At 40.7% G+C, this 22,105-nt stretch overlaps 1 protein-coding gene and 1 non-coding gene across 3 annotated transcripts in view; both read right to left on the bottom strand.

Annotated features, from left to right (window-relative positions):
• Positions 1 to 540: 540 nt before the first annotated feature.
• Positions 541 to 22,105, bottom strand: part of Lonrf3 (LON peptidase N-terminal domain and ring finger 3) — a 39,283-nt gene continuing 17,718 nt past the window's right edge. For both annotated transcript variants that reach the window (XM_021188381.2, XM_029534417.1), the window contains 6 exons: positions 16,571 to 16,685; positions 13,779 to 13,900; positions 11,763 to 11,921; positions 9,749 to 9,911; positions 8,636 to 8,785; positions 541 to 5,696 (listed from right to left, as the gene is read on the bottom strand). In XM_021188381.2, coding sequence (XP_021044040.1) covers positions 5,541 to 5,696; positions 8,636 to 8,785; positions 9,749 to 9,911; positions 11,763 to 11,921; positions 13,779 to 13,900; positions 16,571 to 16,685 — 865 coding nt within the window. In that variant the 3' untranslated portion in view covers positions 541 to 5,540. The remainder of the gene's footprint in view (positions 5,697 to 8,635; positions 8,786 to 9,748; positions 9,912 to 11,762; positions 11,922 to 13,778; positions 13,901 to 16,570; positions 16,686 to 22,105) is intronic.
• LOC115063286 lies at positions 3,420 to 3,526 on the bottom strand. Its single transcript, XR_003843149.1, has one exon. It is a non-coding gene; the product is annotated as a U6 spliceosomal RNA (small nuclear RNA).

Below are 22,105 nucleotides of genomic sequence, written 5' to 3'. Positions count from 1 at the left end.
GCCCTGGCTCATGCTAGGCAAATGCTCTACCACTGCCCCACATACCCAGTTCTTTGTCATCAAAATATATTACAGCCAATGGAAGAACAGAATACATGCTACCATGGCTTCTTTTCCAGCACCACTGAAACCAGTTTGCTAATTTTGATCTGTGATGGTAGGAATGGAAACCAGGGTCTTTTGTATGCTAGGCAAAGCGTTCTGCCTGAGCTGTATCTGCCCCTCAACCGTGTGAGTGTGTGTGTGTATGTGTGTATTTGAAACAAACAAGATTGCACTGCATGGTCCAGGCTGGCCTTGAACTCACTCTGACCCTGATGCAGGCCTTGGACTTGCAACCTTCCTACTCCAGCTTCCAAAGCAGTGAGGATGGCAGGCCTGCACAATTAAGCCCACTTTTTAGTTTTTGGCAGAGAGCCTGTAATCCCTGTGCTTCAGCCTCCCAGTAGCTGGGACAGTAGTCCTATATCAACAGGTCCACCCCAGCCAGTTAATTGTTTTTCTAAGATACAATACACTTTAGTAGACACAGACAACAGGAAATTTGTGTTTAATGAACAAACTTTTTTTTTTCACAGAGACCATCTATATCACATTGCGATTACAACGTAAATGAGCTGAAACTATTTTGTGCAGATTTAGAAGAAGGGAACCCTTTTAAAGAAATCAGGCATAGAGAGGTAGTTGAATAGTGTTGGTGGGGAGGGAACGTTATCTTAATTTCCCTTCAACTTCAATGACCATGGAAAAGTAAAATGGCTGCTTAACAAACAAATGGAAACCAAACGCATATACACACTTGCCACTGTCTAAGTGGCTTGCTAGATATTTTAGTTCTGGCATTACAAAGCACAGCATACACCAATGAAACTAGTCTAACAACAGCCAATGGTGCCACGCTCAACTATTTACTATCTTTTTATCTCACTGGTTGTCATCATGGCTTGAACAATAGATGAATGTCCACAGACTTTTAAGATAATGCATAAGGTACAGTGTTGCTTTGTAAACTTCTTTTAATCACATTTGTGGCTGCAAACAGGTTTTAAATGCTACAGAGTCATGAAGCAAAAAGCTTTAAAGTGACACCAAGAACAGCGGTTCCAGGCACTTCTCTCTGGAGGTTATTTTAACATGTTTGGAAACACCCACTTGTAAGTGAAAAGTTCTTCATTTCATTGCTGGATGTGCACAATCCAGACTATTAAGTAGTTAAGCAGTAGACTGAGTGGGACCTATCATTCTAAAAGGAATTGAATGTGTACATTGTGCATTGCTCCTTTCCATTCCTGCCCGCTGAACATTAGAAATGCCAGAAAGCCAAGTGTACAGAGCTGTCTCCTATCCAGAATCTAAACCTCATTCTCTAGACCCAAGAATGGGCTTGCAGCCTGCCCATTTCTACCTTGAGGAGTTGAAATGGACACACAGTCCACAAGCTGGGAACTCAGGGATGAATCTATGGCTAAAATTCACATGCTGGAAATGGAGTTGGCACAGGGAATGCAGTCTCCAAGGGGGTCGCAGTCTATCAACAGGACACAACTTGTTGACAGGGGTGCAGTGACCCAGCCATGGGAGTTCTGAGGCTTCTGTGGCTACTCACAGGGGATTATCTGAACCCAGGGCAGCTCCACAGGCAGAGGTGGCAGCACCACGTGCTCCATCACAGCTCAATCCCGCTACTGAGGCAGCGCGGAACTCGAAGCACGTGACCTTCAGAAAAGGCAAGCTACTGGAATAGTTCTCTGCTCCACTAAATGAGGAACAAGCATCTTTTTTTTTCTTCAAAGTATCCACTGCAAAGTAGTTTCTTCAGTTTTCACTTTCTACATTTTGCTGGTTTTTAGCTAGCAGCAGTAGTACGGTACAAAGCAGAAAGGCATAAGGTCTGCTTGCTACCTAGGGTCTTTTTGTGTGTGTGCACACAGGCACAGATACATACATACACACACACACACACACACACACACATATACACACACAGAGAGAAAATAATCTACAAGGTCTGGGTCAGCCATGAATTCAAGATAGAAAGACTAACCCAAGAAAGTGGCACTGTCTACAAGGGGGACTCTTTACCCTTCCAACTGAGATATAGTTTTTATCTCTGTACGTCTCATGTCTGAGCTTAGAAACAGAAAGTATCCACAGGTGTTAAGAATGGTCAAGCTCAATGGATTAGCCCACTTATGTACATCCCAAAGAAAATGAAAGCCTAGTACCCTGCCGTTACTATTATTGCAACTTGAGCTGGCTGGAGAACCACCCAACCTGGATCCAGGCTCAGAGGAAAGTGCTATTTAAGCCCAGCAAAGATTTCCATGTGCTCTTGAGTATTCTCTTATCAAAGGAATTGTATCAAGAAGCTGAAATCCACTTTCCCCCGGGATTAGTGAGAGATGTGTTGGACGGCTTCATTTGACTTCACCTGGAACTTCTCATTTTGAGCTCTTAGGGGTTGTGTGATTTGTTTGCCATGTCTATTGAGTAAAACATATATAACACAAACTGTTCAAAATGTTCAAAGATCTGTCACATTGCGGGTACCGAATCAAGCTTGGCCACTCACTGAACATGTTACATAGGCATATTCTATAAAATTGTCCAGCCTCTGTTTTCTTATCTATATATCTAATGATGCTGTCTAAAAGGTTATTTCATGTGTTCAGGTGAGTGAGATCAAGATCACTCACTCAGTTTAGTACCTGGTACATGGTAGGTTTTCAGTACATGTAGAGCCTGTTATTTGGGGCAGCAGAAAGAAATACTATTGGCTGTGTACAAACTCCATGGATGGTGAAATCTAATTGTTCTGAAATCTAATTGTTCTGGTTGAGATTCTCAATATATGAAGAACAGGGAGAGATGGTTTTGGTTATTCTTACAGAACCAGAACTTAAGGCTTCCATTCTATCAAGAACTCGAGATGTCCCCCAATATAACACTATTTTTTAGCCCTAATTAAAATAGGAACAGTTTTCTTAGCATAGAAATTAGTCCCTACAACTAACTCTCATTTTCCCCCCAGTCTTTTAATTTCCCTTACATTTCTTTTATTTTTACAGTACTGGAGAGAGAATCCAGCACCCCATGCATGTCAGCAACAGAGATGTATTCCCAACTCTACTTTGCTGGTCTTAACTCCAATAGGAGTCACTTGCAAACTATCAAGTTGTGGTCCAAGAAACAGTGGTTTGGATTTACAGTAGGGTGCAAATGAGTATTACAAGTAAAAGCAGTGCTTCATGCAACTGTAGACCATTGATGATATTCTGCAACATGGCTGATAATTGTTATAGTTTACCAAATATCTCCCAACATCAAGGCACTGTGCTAAGTAATTTCTGACATGGCCCATTTAACGTTCCTAACAAGCCTATATACTATTAATATCACTACAATTTCATTTTTTAGTAAAATATATAGAGCACTACCCAAACTTGCCTACAATCCTTGTGAAAGGGCCATGCTAATCTTCTCTGTTTCATTCTAATTTTAGTATATGTGCTGCTGATGTGAGCACAAGTACCATTTCATATATAAGAAAACTGGGACTCAACGGAAGCTAAATTACTTGCCAAAGTAACATATGTAGTAAGTGGGGAAGCTTTTGCTCCTTTGTTGTGTTTGCACTATAGAATAGGAAGCAGTCATACTAGGACTTTGCTATAATATGGCTGGCTGGGCATCAGGTGGCAGGGAAAATCCTCTTAATGTCCCGCTCTCTGAGCCCTGTAGACTTAACTTGGATAGTATCTACTTCTTTATTTACATTCCCTATACTTGCATCATTCTTCACCAGCCCAGATTATTCCAAACATCCGACCTGGCAATGCTCTGACATCACAGCCTCCATCAAGCAAGTGTCAGTGATAAAGTTGCTTTCTGCTTCCATGAGTCTCTTTTATAGCATTTAGAGACCATCTCTCTCTCACACACAAGCCCCACCTCTTCCATGTTTCTGGTGGTTATAGAAGAACCTAGACTGATCCTTGAAGCGCGCGCTCTCTCTCTCTCTCTCTCTCTCTCTCTCTCTCTCTCTCTCTCTCTCTCTCTCTCTCTCACAGAATGGAGGGGCTACATTTGAATAACACACCATAGCTGTCCAAAATCACCCGGGAGTAGTTTGCATGAGAAACAAAATATGACAATTCACTTTTTCTAACTCTCATTTTCTCCTCTGCCACTATAACACTCCCACACTCTATTTTTCAGGTTTCTCTGACACTGAAGGACTCAGACTAGCACTAAGCTCAGAAACACTACTCCCATCTCTTCACTGTCTTTTCTCCCCCTGCATTGAAATCTTTGGCCCATCTTTACCAGGGGGGAAGGCAGTGTTTACATAACACCATGGATTCATTCTCTGGATTTTTTATAGTAATTTAAAAGGGGTTCTAACCTATTCAGTTTCTTCACACTTTAAGAATAGTCTCTCAAGTATTCCAGCACATATTGGTACAGGTTTTAAACTTCAGAACTCAGAAGATATGGGAGAGGTATGCCAAATTGAAAGCCATCCCCTCTGAAAAAACAGGCAAATATTAATCTCTCAAATATTAATCTCTTCCCTAACTGCACTGGGGAGAAATTAATACTCTTCTAATCAGATTGCCTGAAATAAATACCTATAGTAGATTGTAATAAAAAGACACCTGTGATTCATCTATCTGATCTTGAATATGTCTTTCAACATTATTCTGTATTACACATGGAAAATGGATTCTTTTACTTTACTTTGGTATACCCCACAATTTATGCCAAAGCAATTAAGTATTTTTCTATTCCTTAATTTAAACCGAAAATGTGGAATCTGTGAAGATGAATTACTTTAGAATTCTTCTGAAGTTCTTTTAAACTTAGTCCACTAGAATAGACCTGAACTATATAAAAAAAAAAAAGCCCAAGAACTGGGATTAATTCAACAAAAACTGAGTAAAGAAAGAACATTGCACATGGTTAGTACTGTTACCCTCCCTACAGAGTAAGCCACATCAATAAATAAAGCAATGGACTTTTCAGTAATGTACACTTAAATAGTTACAAACATATATGTAGAAAAACGACGCAGTAGTGCAAAAAATAAATTATTAAAACAGAAAGAAGTATGAACATTATTCTTTACAATGCTTTATAAAACCTGAACCATTTGAAATGAGACCTCAAGTCAGTGAAAAAATGCAGTAACATTAGTATCTCTGCTTGACATTTCAACCACACACTCATTTAGCTATGAAAGACAAGCCACTTTTTTAACTTCAGAAAAATTGATGCTAAACATCAACTCTTTTTGACTTCTTCACACTTCTGCTGTTTGTGTGTTAGCACAGTGTGTCAAGAAGCATTGAAGACAGTAAGTCAAACAGGTCACATCCTTTTGGTCTTTCTACCTCATTTCTATGTGGTCAAAAAGAATAACAACATCTATCTAGGGTACTCTCTTCTGTTAAGGTGTTATTGCAATTAGATATGTTTACAAGAACATTGCCTCCAGGCAGTGGAGAGGGTGGAAATTCCTCTTCCATAATCCAGTCCCTTTAATTTTGGTTTCTCGATATGAAGGCCAGGATACGCCGAATACCATTCAGTCTATCCTTTAAGGACCTCATTGCTAGGAAGGGAAGCTGAGCTCTGCTTTCCAGAGGAAGAACCGCCAGTGTCCACCAGCACCAGGCTGGACCATTCGGATTAACCTGCAACAGAGAAACACAGTTCATGGATCCCATGTAGTCCATGTTTAGAAGTCCACATGCATACAGTAAAGCATCACACATGGAACTGCTTCTGTGTGTGGCACAGATTGCTGAGAGTCTCCAGCAATTTTTTTTCCTCTTTTATTTCAGCTAAGCATGCATGGTGGCAGGAGGTAAGGAAAACTGTTAGTTCTCAGGCATCTTTGCAGCTAGGTGAGGCCATAAGGTCAAATTTTGGCTAAAAACAAAGAGAAGTGATACATTTAAGTTCCCATCATGTTATGGGAAAAGAACATGTAGTCTCTGCCTTCCTGTTTCATCCAATTTTTAAAATTTCTTTTAAATGTTTTTAATTATTTTATGCGCATGATGTTTTGCCTGCATGCATGTCTGTGCACTACAGAAGTCAGAAAAGGGTGTCAGATTTCCATTAACTGGTGGTTTTGAGCCACCATGTGGGTATTGGGACTTAAATCTGGATCCTCTGGAAGAGCAGCCAGTGCTCTTAACCTCTGAGCCATCTCTCCATCTCCTCCCATTTCTCTAGCAAGACTGAAGACGTGGTGATGATCAGTCTTTGTCAATCAAGAAAAAGTAACCCTCTAAAGATGGCAGAGCTTTGTGATGGAAGAGCTCTGGTTCCTGAATGCTCTCTTGGAATAGAACTGCCTTAGGACTCCAGGACTGAGGCCTTCTTTCTCATTTGAGCCACAATCATATTTAGTACTTGTTAAAACCAAGGAAATCAACATTTTAACAGATTCACTATGCTCCCTAGGCTGTCCCTTCCACTTCTCAGGGTCTGGTTAGATCCTTTGGACTGATCCATTTAAAATTTGGGCCTTTAATCCTATGACTCTCTGGCTTGGCATGTCTTTTAACTCCCATCATTTTTTTTCCCTTTGGTGGAAGGCTGTATTCTAAATCTACCATGTCACTAACAGAGCTATAGCTATCTTCTCCCCTGTAACCAAGAACTATGATTTCCAGTCTCAAAGAACAGCAAACATTCCAATTAGAAAACACATTTGTGTTAACCCTCAGGTTTTCCTTTTAAAAAGACATTTCGCACTCCTTATCAATCCTTCACCAAAATTTTCTTTGCCATAAGCTTCCTGAGCACACATTTTAGACATTTATTACTAAACCTCAAGTGAGTTTTCTTCCCACAACTTTCAAAGCCAAGTCAGCTTTCAGCTTGTAGAGAAGCACATGCGGCAGATTTAACTCCTTCCATGTGAGGTTAATTCACTCCAAATTGTTTCATGTGTTTCTCCCTGAATGTCTGTGAACTCTTGGCTTCTCTGTGTCTTTAGCTTCATGTGGACACTACTAGGTTGATCCCTCTGAATATCCCCAGGATCAGCAACAGAGATACTTAAGCTGATGTTAACACTGTGGCTGTTTCTAAGAAACCTCCCACTAAGGTACAGCATCCTTATTCGTGGAACTGCTTGGGGCGACAGGGTTAGCTAGAGCAAGCTGGATGAGTTTTTGTTGCTGCTGCCACCACCAAGGCAACACGATAGCAAAACTAATAAGGAAGGAAATGATTTGAGCTTGCTATGTCATTAAGGCCTTATGAATCACACTGAGGCATCTGTGTTTTCTCCTGTGGAAGATGTGGTTAGCATTGCTGATCTCTATCTTTTGCCTGACTGGGAGAGAATGTTCCTCAGCAGGTAAAGGGGGAACATTAAGCTTGAACATGACCTTGTTCAGAGTTATGCTGGCTTCTTGAGTCACAACAGCCAAGAGCTGGATCACCAGGAAGCACTTGGTGGCCTTGCTTTCTTTAGAACATGGGAGTGATGCCTCTGTATCAGGAAAGGGAAAAACCACTTTGTGGTCTGAGGGAAGCAAGACACCTCGGCCAATTAGGAAACAGAGAGGCATTTTGGAGCCTCAGAATGTAAGAGGGGGAAGAACTTTAGAGATTCTTAATGATTCTTTCTGATTTTAGAGAAAAATTGAAAGAGGGGAAGGGATTTACCCAAGGTCATAGTTAGAAAGGTAGGCAATGCAGTCTTGGCAGAAGGGTCAGAATGAATGAAAAAAAAAATATATATATATATATGCTGAGTTTTCTGTAGTGATAGAATCAGGAAGCATGCATTAAAAAAGAAATCAAAGAAGTTACAGGAGTGATTCCATGGGACAGCCAAATTAGAATATGAAGAAAGGTAGCATTAAGAATATATATTTGCATAGGCCATCTAATCTCCAAACTGGAGTTCCCCACAAACATTGCCTGATTGAAAGCAGAGAGGCAAGGCTTGGGGAAACCAAGCTCTACCAGCTTTCCTAGGAGACTGTGGATCTGCAGCTTGAGCTCACAGAAAGCTGGTCCTCACAGTAGAACCTAACAAACTATGTCCTTGGTGGTCAGTTTTCTTAGGACCTGCTCAGGCTAGGGAAAATGGTGAGGGTCTAGACTTGCAGGGCCATGCGTAGGTGGCTTGGACAGGAAGGTTTATACACCTGTGTTCTTATAGAATAGGTGACCCTACCTCCCAGCTCCTGTAACAGTGGGGACATGAAGCTGGCTGGAAGTAGTAACCTTTGGTATTACCTCTCTTAGTCCCTGGCCTTTGCATAGATCCTGTCATCCTAACATTCCTACGGTGTGGCTCTGGACTGCCATTGATGGTTCTGCTGGTGGTATCTGTGCTCTCTTCCTCTCCTCTCACTTAGTTCTCAATTATCTGTCTTAGGTCCAAGTTCTTACTATTTATCTTTGTTCACTCAATTCAGACTTGGGACCCTTTTGGCCCAAGTCTTACTCACGATTCTCACTCCCTAGCTACACAATACCACATTAAATCTGTCCTCTTTTCTGCCCTTGACTTGCTGTGTGACAACTACACACCCACTAATCACAAACCCTGGACAGCCCCACCTGGTGGGTCAACCTATCATAAACAGATATTCTTATATACCTGGGGGTCTTCGTCCTTCTCTGGCATTGGACCAAAGTGATTTAGAATCCGATTCTTCAGAGATGCTTTGAGTGAGTGAAACCACGATGACGCTTGCTCGTACACACAGTTGTGTAACCCCATAAGTTCAGCACAATCGTCTCCCTGAACCTGAAACCATCAGAATGAAAGTGAAGTAATCTCCATCTTCTGCGTCTGCCTTAGAACTGTTTTCAGCACCTGACTCCTCTTCTGAGAATCTGACCTGCCTCCCCTTCGCTCATCAGGCTTTCTTCTGTTTAAGATATGGAACACAGCACCTGGTGTACCAATACGGCAGCGAGAGCAGGAAGACAAAGCTTTGAGAACAATGCCTCAAACAGCAAGCAGAGAAACAGAGGCTTGAGCTGGCACAGCTGAAGGCACATCGTGCTGGTTGAAGGCATGCCTCTGCTTCTTCCATTTTTACATCCATTTCTTTCCTACTCGCTGGGACGGCAGATACGACTATATGTGTGCCTCAGTATGTCTTCAAGGTCAAATGCATTTATCCAACAATCATGTATTAATCCATTACATAAGTAATATAATCGAACATAGGGTTATTGAAATCTTTATCTACCCATTAGCTCAGAAAAACAAGGATTAATTGGACATGTGACCATTTTTGCTTTACGAGATGGCAAACAACTTTGATTTAGGAAGAGTGCTCTTGGGCAGGTTGCACATTTTACAGACGCAAATTTATATTTGAATCAACAATAATCGCAAAAGGAATGAGTTGTAAAATATGAATCAATCCATAGTTAAAATACTTATGTGTACATCCCCATGCTAAATCGAGCCCTTGGTGTTCCCAGCAGAGACCTAATACAGGCTGAATGGGCCCAGGAATTAGTCTAGACAAACATTAAGCATAATTACAATTTGGCTAAGCAGGGAGAAGGACAGGGAAAGGGAGGACTATGGGCGCAATTGGGCAGCAGTCCAGCAGCATTATCTCAGGAACAATTTGATGAGAAACCCTAAGGCCTCATGGCAATTCTGAGAACTCACTTTGCAATCAATCATCTTTGTATACCAAGCTACATTGATAATTTGGCTTCCGGGTTTCTTGGCACTGGCCACCCTCACCTTTTGATCTTCAATGTATTCAATGTCAGCAGTGTTGTAGCCATCCCGTTGACCCTGGTGGAGCACTTTGAAGCGCCTCTTGCCTATGCTGTCTACCACCGATCGGCCATCAGAAAAGAATTGGACATTTCTGATCTCTAAGATGCAGCCATATTCTGCAAACCTGTTTATTGAGAATCAAGTCAGGAAAGTAGATTGTTAGTGAGTTCTATTGTTCTTGGCCTGGACCCCAGCCATTCTTCACATATTGGGCCAATTACTACAGGATTTCTGTGCCCAGATCTACCACTGCAGCTACACAATAGGAAACACCTGTGAAAAAAAGAGAGACCTGAACATAATGGTGTAACCGCTACCATTTGCTAAGCACATACTATGTGCCAGTGCTATGGCTTGAATGCTTATCCTCCTCAAAGCTTGTGTTGAAATTTAATTGCCATTTTAACACTGTTAGAGAGCAGGACCTTTAAGAAGTGATCGGGCCATGAGGACTCTGCTCACCTAAGTGGATTAATTAGTGCAAGAGCACATTCATTGTTAAGAGGCAGGTTGGAGTCACTATCTCTCACTTTGTCTTTCTACCATGTTAGAACACAAGAAGGCCTTATCACATCCTGAACATGATAGCACACAGTTATATTCCTAGATACAAAAGAGGCTATTAACAGGAGAATCACAAATTTGAGGATTGCTCGGGCAAGTTAGTGGTACCTGGTCTCAAAATAAAATGAAACCAGCTTGGAATATAGCTTAATGGTAGAATGCCTGCCTAGCATGTGCAAGGCTCTGGATTTAATCCTCCATACAAACAATGCCTATTATCAGATGCCAGAATCTTGGTAGTAGACTTCATAGTCTCAATAATTATAGCAACAAATTTCTATTGATTGAAGCTTCATGTGTTAGCTCGCACCTGTAATCCTAACACTGGGGAGGCTGAAATCAAATTGCAATGAGTTTGCTGTCAGCCTGGACTATACTGTGAGCCCCAAGCCAACTTGGAATATACTATGAAACCCTGTCTCAAAAAAAAACAATCTAGTGCTTACTATACAGCTTTGTGTTACAATATCCAAAATGGATTCGCCCCAACAGGAATTATACTTAGTACTTGGAATGCAGCAGAAGCTCATCAGTTCTCTCAATAAGCAACATCAGTTAGGTAGGCATACCATCATGCTCACTTAACAAAGAAATGAGACAGAACAGCCAGATCATTCCTCCAACATCAAAGGGGTTCCAAGGCCATTGCTCAAATGTAAAAGTGGGTAGCTTAACTCTAGGGCTTAACACTTTTTTTAAAACAATTTTTTAATTAGATATTTTCTTCATTTACATTTCAAATGCTATCCCGAAAGTCCCCTATACCCCCCACCCCTGCTCCCCTACCCACCCACTCCCACAATTTGGCCCTGGCCTTCCCCTGTTCTGGGGCATATAAAGTTTGCAAGACCAAGGGGCCTCCTCTCTTCCCAATGACGACTGACTAGGCCATCTTCTGCTGCATATGCAGCTAGAGACACGAGCTCTGGGGGTACTGGTTAATGGCTGTAACACTCTTAACAAGACAATATGTTTCGTCTGTGTTCTTTGTTTCTGAGACAGGCTTTCATGTGTTCCAAACTGTCCTTGAACCTCATATGTAATCAAGAATGACCTTAAAACGTGTATTCTCTTGCCTCTACCTCCCTATTGTTGGGATTGTAGGTGTGCTTTATGTAGTGCTGAGCATTGATTTCAGGGCATTGTGACTGGTAGGCAGGCTGAGCTACAGCCGTAACCTACAAGTTTTTTAATATATGCCACCTGCTGGATGAAAGACTCCCTCTAGGGTTCTCTAGAATAGGGAGCCTCTCATACTTTAAATCAGGCACAAGAGAGACTGCCATCCTCACAGATGCTTGGTGTTTTGAGCTGGCCTCATGGACTTGTTGATCCCACCTCTAGGTGTCTTCCAAAGTCAAGCATAAATATCTCTCCCCAACTTCCCTGCTCCCTAGGTCTCTTCACTTACCCTTTGACAGGATCTCCAAGGCACATGCCAAACTGTCTCGTGCCTGTCTCAATACATCTCCGAATCATCAGGCGGTAACAAGGCTCAAAGATGTGTAAGGGACAAGGAACGGTGGGATAGGCCATGGTACACACGAAAATAGGCACATTCTTATTTAAGCTGTCAGGAAGAGGGAGCAGAACACAGAAAGACTGGTCAAACGTCATGATATGGTTTCCTTGGAGAAAGACAAGGAGTCTTCGAAGTTTTAATGGACAATAGAAAAACACTGAAATGCACCTGATATTGTAGGCCAAGTCCTATGAGCTAGTGCAGACTACACCAAGGCTGGAAGCCTACACTGTCATCACACAGACTAAGTTTGTTGATTAGTTCTCTATAAACTTACTGTGCATGACAGCTCTGCTACTTCTTCCTTTCTTCCCTCCCTCTGTTACCCCCTCCCCTCCTTTCTCTGGCCAAATAGATTCAGGTGAGGCACTTTGCTTGAGGCATAAAGAAGGGTACTGATGGTATACGTGCGCCAGCTTTCAGAGGAGCAGTAGAAACCCCCCTGCAAAGTCCTTACATGCAGCTTCAATCTGCAAAGCCTTCAGAGATCATCCAGAGCAGACTCAGCCAGGAGGAGTAGCCAGCAATAGACTGCCAAGAATAATGTATTCCAGTGATGCTCAAATGCTTCTGGACTTTAGAGTAATGGGGAATCCTTAAACACAGATGACTGGGCCTCCTGAGTTACTGATGCATTCATTCTGGAACTGGGATACAGGAATCTGCTTTTCAGTGGATACCCTTGAAAATTCATGCACATGGCCCACTGGGAAACCCCTACTGGGCCAGTTCTTCATAGATCCTGGTCCTCTGAATTATGTAGTAAATCCAGTACAGGATACTACACCTAAATGGGCCAAGAAATGTATGGCCATCTGCCATCTGCCTCCATCTTAAAAGGGGATAGATCTGAGATGCCTTTCTGACAGAAGACCCTTCACAATGCTCCAGTAGTACAGCCTTAAGTGGTAGCTGAGAAAAGGACTGAGAAAGGTTAAAGGTTAAGTAAAGAATCGGGGGGAAAAAGCTACAAATGTACCAGGTAGTTTCACTATAAAAGTCAACGAAAAACAAAGATTTCTAGTCTCTGAGGAAAACATACAAACCAAGAGGCATATCGAAACCAACTGGGTGCACAGTTCAAAAATGGTCTCTTCCCAGGAGGCATATAAGCAGAACAGATTTTCCCCCCCTCAGGATACAGTTCACCTTCAGAATGCTGTGATGACCCCACCCTTGTGGAGAGCAGGGAGGAGGGCAACAGTTAGCGAGGCCAGCCTTAGCTATTATTTCCTGCTTTTTCTGCTAAGTGCACAAGAGGCAGAGCCCTTGAAGATGTAATTATGTCTTCATCCCGACCTTTTGCCTCTCATATTATGTGCAGGCAGAGGAAACACGCACAGGCGCTATTGCCACATATTCAGTACTTGCTATGCACAGACTCTTTGGGTCTTCAGAACAAGTCTATCATGTAAGAGCTATCTTCGTCAAGTTACTCCCAGAGAGGTGAAAGAGCATTTTATCTGGGTCTACAAAGCATACTCAGTGATACAGCTGAGGCTTAACCCCAGGCGTGCACCTGCGCCACACCACTCTTTAACCACCCTATCACCTGCTCAAGGACTCCAAGGAATCTTCTAATTGTTTCATGTGGTCTCCTAATTAAGCTGCTCCTTAATTCCCTCCTCATACCACGTGCTCACTGGGGCTGAGATGCAGCAGGTGATTCCGTGGCGTGGCTGATGAGCTTCTTTGGAAGCATGATGGGAAAAGTTTAACTGCTTCTGAGGGGGATGGGAGGGGATGGCCTATAGCACTTGTTGACTTCATACTGTAAATACTCTCACCATGGTTATTTCAGACTATTCACAAGATATCATTTGAGTTAAGGAGCTGGTAAGAAACGTGACAGTTTTCCTGAGCTGGTGTGCATGATATGGAAAATACAGACATGTATATACATACTTAGAAAGCTCTTCCATTTCCTCTTCATAAAGCCTCTTTCGTTCCTTGAATTCTTCTGGCAGGAACTTAGCTATGAGTTCTTCCAGGATTACATTTTTGCTATATTTTCTTGATGGCAAGCACTAGGAGAGGAACAAGGTAGTGAACTATTATATGGCTCACAGAAAACCACAGAAAACTTCAGACGTAGCCCAGATAAGTAGTCAAATTACTAAATGTTATTTGGTCCTACAATTTGCAAGCTAATAATATAGCCACAATGCGTGTTATCTTTTGGATGTTAAGAGTTTTGATTTTCTTTAAAAATATACAGTTTATCCTTTATAATTAGAAAAAAGTATTTTAACAAAGAAAATAATGGCATTAAACTTTTGAAAATCTCACAGATGAGCTAGAGCTTTGGATTTGAGATCATGTTCACGTTTGAACTAAAGAGGGGTGGAACATATTTCCTTTTTGCTTTCTTTACTGTTATGTTTACAAGCTCTTTCTGGGTAGTGCTGAAAGACTCTGGTAAAAGGTTTCAGGGAAGCAAAAGGCAATGTTCATATATCCTTTCATGTCCTGCCCCCACCTCCACCCTAATCAGATGCCTGGCTCCTAGATATTACCAAGTCTTTATGTCTTAATTTTAGTTAAAATAAATTTCACACACATGCTAACGGCCAAGTACAGGTCTTGTCAAAATGCAGAGAGCAATTCACTGTGTGGTGCTCATCCCTAATTGATACAACTACAATACAACCCCTACTTGTAAGGCTCAGGACATTCTAGATGAGGGGGCCGAAAGACTGAAAGAGCCAGGGGACCAAGGTATTGCTTCGAGATGGCTTTCTTTGTAAATGACAGGAACCTTGTACCCATGAAATCCCAACAGTTTCCTCAACAAGACCTTAACAAGTGACAACACCAGAAAACTTGTCAAGGTGGATGGAGGAAATCTCCTGAGGCCCTACTCCTAGCTGAATAGCTACAGACAACCAGTGACTACTGAGAGAGGAACAATTAGTTTTCTCCAGCGAGACACCCCCTAATTGGTTATCCAATATCAAGTGACGAGCCTTAAGAACATGTGCATATGAGCAACACTAAAGGAACTCAGAAGTTGTATTTATATATTTATGTATGCACCATATATGAAACAACAGTTAAAGAATAAGAAGTCTCAAAATTTGCAGGGAGTAGGGAAACACAAGCAGCGTTGGATGGAGAGAAGGAGGGGAAAAGGAAGTAAATACAGTATGCGTATGTACTCCTCAAATAATAATAAATAATAAATATCTACAGAGAATTGATTGCTGTGGGGCCCAGTAGAGGGAGCTCCTGAGTACCAAATTGTTGCCTTTAGACAATTTTCTTCCCCAGGAGTCTATTCTGCAATGAACATGATTGGAATATTTATTTCTTTGTTAAATGGCATAAATACGGCCCTGAATGAATACAGAGATAGATGAGAATATCTTCTAGCCTCTGAGTCTCCTCTGACTCCACAGCATCTGCCTAAAGGATGCCTTATCAGCTACTGCTATTGGCTGGCAACAGGGGGAAAAGGTGCCTAGTTCCAGACTTTAGAGGAAAGCAGTGACTCAAGAGGTAGGCAATTTAAAGAGGAAAGTGACCTCTCTGGTGATGCTAAAACAAAACTCCAGGAAGCAGACACTCTAAAACGGTAACAGGCTTTTCTCTAGACTCTAGAGTCTAGAGGCTGAGCATAAGTTACTTTTTTCCTTCTGTTGATCTGAACTTTGTCATGTTAACACAACATAGATGTTTCATTTATATAGGACCATGGAGTTCTTATCTACAATCAGGTTGCAAATCCCACCTCTTTAATCAAAGGAACGCTGTGAATTCAGCACTTTCCCAATCCCAATACACATCCTCAAGGCTACACTGGATGATAGGCTCATTCCATCTTCTTATTGTCAAAGAGTTAAAGTCTTAACATATACTTCTATGGACCCAATAGGAACCTGTATATAGTCACTTGTATTCCTGAGACAAGGTCTTTTTATGTGTCTTAGGTAGACACTGAACTCACAAAGCTCCTATCTCAGCTTTCCATGCATCACTATTCTCTAGAGCTAATGTGGAATTATTTATTATTCTGCTACCTCTCTTCAAGTATTTTAGTGCAAAGCAATATTAATACTGGTTGGAAGCTGAGATCGATAAGTCTCTGAAGGAAGGAAAGCAATATTCCTGTCTTTCACCATAGGACATTCCGTAGTGACCCACTTGAAGATGTAAGCTGGTGGGGTTCATTTTAAAGAATCTGAAGTCCTCAGAGCCTTACAAGCATCCAAGTATCTGCTAGTAAGAACAGTGGCTCCTGAGCAACTGTTTAAAAAAAAAAAAGACCACTGTGAAGATCTTTGAGGGTGTGGTGGCAGGGGCCTTTTGCAGCTGACCTCTTTGAAGCACAAATAAACATCATATGCAGAAGTCAGAGCTATCTAGTTCAAGGATAATGGAAGCAAAAATTCACTCAAGATTATTGTTTATGAGGTACCACAATGGGATCAGAACCAAGCCTTGTGTTTATCATCTATTGCATGATTTTGCTTCGAACACAAATGAACTTCATTACTGACAGTTATTGAAAAGCTAGATGTTGCCTCATTTTCCTGAAGGACTTCGTGGAGAGAGGAAGGATGTCTAGGAGACAGCAGAAATAAACAGATGGTGGGGGTGGCGTATTTTGGTCAAGCACAGTACAGTGGCTTTGGATACACTGAGCACAGTGTTAATACAAAATAAGCTAACGCAACCAAAGAAGAAAGAGGGCTTACCTGTAAAAGGACGTCTTTGCACAGTGGACACTTGGCATTATGATCTAGGCATCTCTCAAGACATTTCAAGCAAAAGGTGTGTCCACAAGGTGTTGTGACTGGCTCATAGAATAGTCTGAAATGTAAAAAATGAATAGGAGAAAACTATAATAAGATTAAAAAAAACAGACAGGGACATTGGCAGTTAAGTTTTCAGGGCACTGTTTGTTAAAGCCTGTGGGAGGTGCACTCCTTTTGCACTGTCACACCTCAGAAAAGCATTTTCTTTTTATTTCCGAGCTACATATAGGAAGCATTGCTTCATTTTTGTGGCATAGCTAAATCATTTTGTAACATTAATTCTACCCTTTTCCTGTCTGGTCCAAGAAAATTCAGATTAGTGCTCAGAAAATTCAGATTAGTGCTCAGAGTGTCTGAATAGATTCCATTATATAAAAAATTGTTTAGCCAACCTGTTTACCTGAATTCTATTGTAAGCACACAGATATACACAGAGAGATACACACATGCATGCACACAGACTCTGTACATAATGTTACTATGGAGAAAAACTCAGTGTTTGCTAACCTTGAATCTTTTCTTTATTTAAGTAACAGTTGGTGTCTGCCTTTTGTGTGGATGGCAGTAGTAATAAGTAATATTGTTAATTCAGTCACTATCAATAGTTAAATATGTTCATACATCAACTACATATAAAAATATGTACCATACTTCCATTAGATCTTATTTTAGTTGCTTTAGGAAAGGAAGATGTTTTTAAAGCAATCTGGGGACCCCTTAATGAAAGATGTTCTGCACACTCAGAGATGCATAGATTTACTTTGTATAAAGAGAAGCTCATCAGAAATAGCTTCAGGAGCTAGGGGGTCAGCTAATGATGACATAAGAAGTGGAGCTTACATTTAACAAGATGGTGAGCATAGACAAAAGGGAGAGAAATCTTGATCAGCTTATTTTGAGTTCCCAAGAGTGTTCAATTGAGAGGAAGAAACTGTCAGCCTCATATGATATCATATATATTTAATTAAAAAAGGGATCAAAAGAAGAAGTCAATGAGTCAAGAAAGAGGAGGAAGGGACACAGTATGAGTTGGAGGGAGAAAAGTGAAAATTATGTAAATACAGTACTCAGATATGAAATTCTCAAAAAAAAATCAATTTAAAAAAACTATAAACATCTGGTGAATCTCAATACATCACAATGTGTTATTTTATTTGTTGATTTGTTTGGGGGAAAACTTGGCAAGCTGATTTCTAAATTCAATAAGGAAATGCAAAGGGCTGAGTGCCAAGACACATCTGAAGTACAGGGATGTGGGAGGACTTGCTCCGCCAAGCATCAGAACTTATTATAAAGCCACGGTGATTAAAACAGGGTGTACTAACACAAGGACAAATAGATCCATGGAACAGAATAGAAAGCTCAGGAATAGACCCAGACATGGATTCTTGACTTATGACAAATGTAGCATTTTAAAACAGGGCCATGGGAGTATTTTTAATGCACAAATAGCATTTTCTATAAATGCTATAATGGCTATCTGTATGAGGAAATAAAAGTGGACCATCTTTTACATCATACACAACAATCAATTCCAGGTGATCTGGAAAATAAACCTAAAATAAAATCTAAAGTAATACAGCTTTCAGAACATAAAATAAGAGAACATATTTATGACAGAGAGATAAAGATAAAGAAAACTCAAAGAAACACTATAAATGAAAAGATTGTTAGTTTTGACTGGGATAAAATGAAGAATGTTTATCTAAAAGCGTCACTGAAAGGGCAAACAGGTAAGCTATGGAGAAGGAGGGGGGTTTTGCAATATGCAGGTAAGAAAGGGCTTGTATTTAAAACATACCTAGAGCTTCTAAGAAAACAATTATCTAAAGCAGTAAGAGAAACAAAGAGACTAGTAGAAAAACAGGCAACCAGTGGCACATGCAGAAACAGTGGCCATCCATGGTATTCCAAACTAGAGCTAACTCAAGCATAGACTAAAGAGACCGGTATACTCACACAAGGAGATGCTATATGCTAATGAAAATGAACAAACTTTGCTTACATGTTCATGAAATTAAAAACAACAAAACAAAACAAAACCAACCACTGGAATCTATCTGAGTTTTAGGACTTAGGCCAAACCAGCTGATACCATTTATAGCTGCATATTTACATGGTAAAACTATTAGGAACAAAATCGAACTAAAGATAGAAGTTTTGGGGCTGTATCAGTTACTTTTATATTGCTGTGAGAGAACATCATGACCAAGGCAATTTTAGAGAAGAGAGTTTATTTGAGGCTTTACAGTTCTGGAGGGTTAAGGTCCTGCAAGGATAGTAGGTGACAAAGTGGCTGGTTCTTGAAGCTGAGAGCTCACTTCTCAAACCTCAAGCAAGCAACAGAGAAAGTGGTCTGGGGATCACAGAAGACTTTGAAAGCTCAAAGCCTGTACCCGGAGATGCACCTCCTCCACCAAGACCATACCTCTTATGCCTCCCAAAACAGTGCCACCAACTGAGACAATGGGGGACATTTCACTGAAATCTCCACAGGAGTAGTGGTTAAGTTCCTGATTGCAAAAAGGCGTATGGACAACTGCTGGGGCCCTGATGATGTCTCACTTCTGAAACCAAGTGGCTACATGGCTCTTTACAACATTTTCTACAGAACATAGAACATATATATTTTACAGTAAAAATGGGTTTCTTTTTTTTCCCGTTATTTTTTATTTATTATTATTTTCTTTATTTTACATTTCAAATGCTATCCCGAAAGTTCCCTATACCCACCCACTCCCACTACTTGGCCCTGGCCTGCCCCTGTGCTGGGTCATATAAAGTTTACAAGACCAAGGGGCCTCTCTTCCCAATGATGGCCGATTAGGCCATCTTCTCCTACATATGCAGCTAGAGACTCCAGCTCAGGGGGTACTGGTTAGTTCATATTGTTGTTGCACCTACAGGGTTGCAGCCCCCTACAGCTCCTTGGGTACTTTCTCTAGCTCCTCCAAAAATTGGTTTCTAAAGTATGATTTCAGGGCTGATTCAGGAACCACTGAGGTGATCAAAGATCACAAAAGTCAATCCAGAACATTTTTTTTTATTACTTCAATTCTGTGCATCTATTTTGTGTGTGTTCTCTCTCTCTCTTTCTCTCTCTCTCTCTCTCTCTCTCTCTCTCTCTCTCTCTCTCTCTCCCCTCCCCCGTGTGTGTGTAAATCAAACGCAAAGCCTTACACCTGTGAGAAAAGTATTCTATCACTGAACCACATGCCCAATTTTCTTTAAAGATAAGGTCTTGCTATATAGCAAGCCAGATTAGCCTCATACCCCAGGCAATCTTCTTGCCTCAGTTTCTCAAGTACTAGAAATAGAAGAATGTATTACCTCCCCTAGATTCCTGCCCTGGGTGTTTTTCAGGGGCAAGTTCTTACTCTGTAGCTCAGGTTGGCCTGTAACTCCTAATTCACCTGTTTTAAACTTCCGAGTATTAGAGTTACAGACATATACTATTCAGCTTAGCTGAATGCTTTAACATATTATTTGGTTATACATATAAGGATGATGATTAATCTACTACTAATATACAAAACAGTTTTTCTTGAGAACTTCATAATTGAGTCTACTGTACCTTTAAGAATATATACGTATGTGTATATATACATGTTTCCCGTTTTTACATCCTGTACCTCCTAACTACCACCAGAATACTGGAGGGTAGGTAGATAGAATGATGTGCCTTGCTATTCCCTAGCAGGGTTTAAGTACCAAAACTGCTTTTCTCCTGGCTGTGCCTGTCTTTAACCCCCTCCCTCCAGTGTTCCTTGTGCACAGGCAGGAATTTGGAGCAGCAGCCATAGCACTCCCAGGTACACATTCATTTGTGCACAAAGCTCTTCATCCCTGCAGCTGGGATCCCAGACTCCTTAATCCACCCGGTATAATGTTTATGGGGAGAAGCCCTGCCACCCCTTCCAGAGGTTGCCTTCCTAACGCAGAGCCATGTGCCCTTTGGTTTTTACTCCCATCTAAGGTATATATGAATAAGATTATATATATATATATATATATAATAAGTATATATATCTTACTATATTTCTGGCTGTATGCAATGCTATTTTTCATTAAAATTAACTTTATATATTAATAAATGGTAATTGTGATTAACTCTATTTTACTGCTAAGGAAATTAAAACTCAAACAGATGAGATAACATGCCCAAGATTGCACTGCTAGCTAGTAGGCAGAAAGCTTGGAATATATAATCAAGTCTGACTTTCCAGCTAATCTTCCTCCTTTACTCTACAAGATAGCCAGGACCATATGTATCCACACATTCAAATACATTCCAGCCAGCCAGCCAGTGATCCATCTGTAGATGTACACACTTCTACATACACTTTTCTCCTTCCCTTTCTGATAATCTCCCTTCTTTCTGACTCTAGAAAGATAAACAAAAAGACTCTTACCTATGATGATAGAGGTATGTACTAGAATGTTTTTCCTTTACCCATTTAAGATAGGGATTTTGAAAACACTTTGGGGAGACATTTTTAAATCAGAGCAGGGCCAGCTTGTCTCACAAGAAAGCATTTCACATTATCAGAGTGATGGGGTAAACAATAGTAAGAATAAATGCCTTCAGTTAGATGTCAGTCCAGATAAAATGCCTGCCTTATCTAGAAAGAGCTATCTTTCTCCACCAGTGACATCCTTGCATTGTGTTGTTTTACAGTCAGGTTATAGCGAAGGGGGAGAAAGAAGGGGGAGGGAAAGAGAGAAAGAAAGAAAAAGTAAACTGCCTTAATACCCAGTGACCTAGGGAGCTATAACTAGATTATATATAAAATCTAGTTATATATATATATATATATATATATATATATATATATATATATAAAGCTGATCCTTTTACTTGTCACCAATGTCACTGGGCGATTGGATAACGAGCTCAGGTAGCAAATATTCTCACTTCTAATTTAGATCTTTATTATCCCAAAGGTATTGCTTTCCATTGATGAGCCCCAATGGCTCCGGTGATGTATACCAGGTAAAACTAAAGGAGAATTTCCTGCTTCCAGTGACTGCAGGGCAGGGTTCTAAGGTTTTGAGATTAAGGGAAGACTTCCTTCAATGGAATTCTTCCAATTTAGCAATGGGAACTTGGAAACTGAAAAAAAAAAAAAGAATCATAGGTGTATTCTCCAATTACTCCTCCATTATAAAAAAAAAAAAAAGAAAAGGCCACATGTAGCCCAAGATGACTACTTTCTGTGTAGCCAAGGATGACTTTGAACTCCTAATCTTCCTACATCTCCATTCCTAGTGCTAAGATTGCAGTGTGAGCCACTACACCTGGTTCCAGTCACACTTTCTACCCTTTCTCTGTAAAACTTACAAACCAATCAATTTGCTCTCTAGAATCAACATATATATTCATGGTCTAACTTCTCTCTTCCAGGATAACACCACAGGCTTAGATTTCAGTCTAGAAACTTGTACAGGTGGTACAAATGTCTAATTTCATGCCCA

The sequence above is a fragment of the Mus pahari genome, chromosome X (genome assembly GCF_900095145.1).
Source record: "Mus pahari chromosome X, PAHARI_EIJ_v1.1, whole genome shotgun sequence".
Classification (NCBI taxonomy): domain Eukaryota; kingdom Metazoa; phylum Chordata; class Mammalia; order Rodentia; family Muridae; genus Mus; species Mus pahari.
Note: the sequence above shows the minus strand (reverse complement) of the source record. Positions and strands in the feature narration are given on the sequence as shown.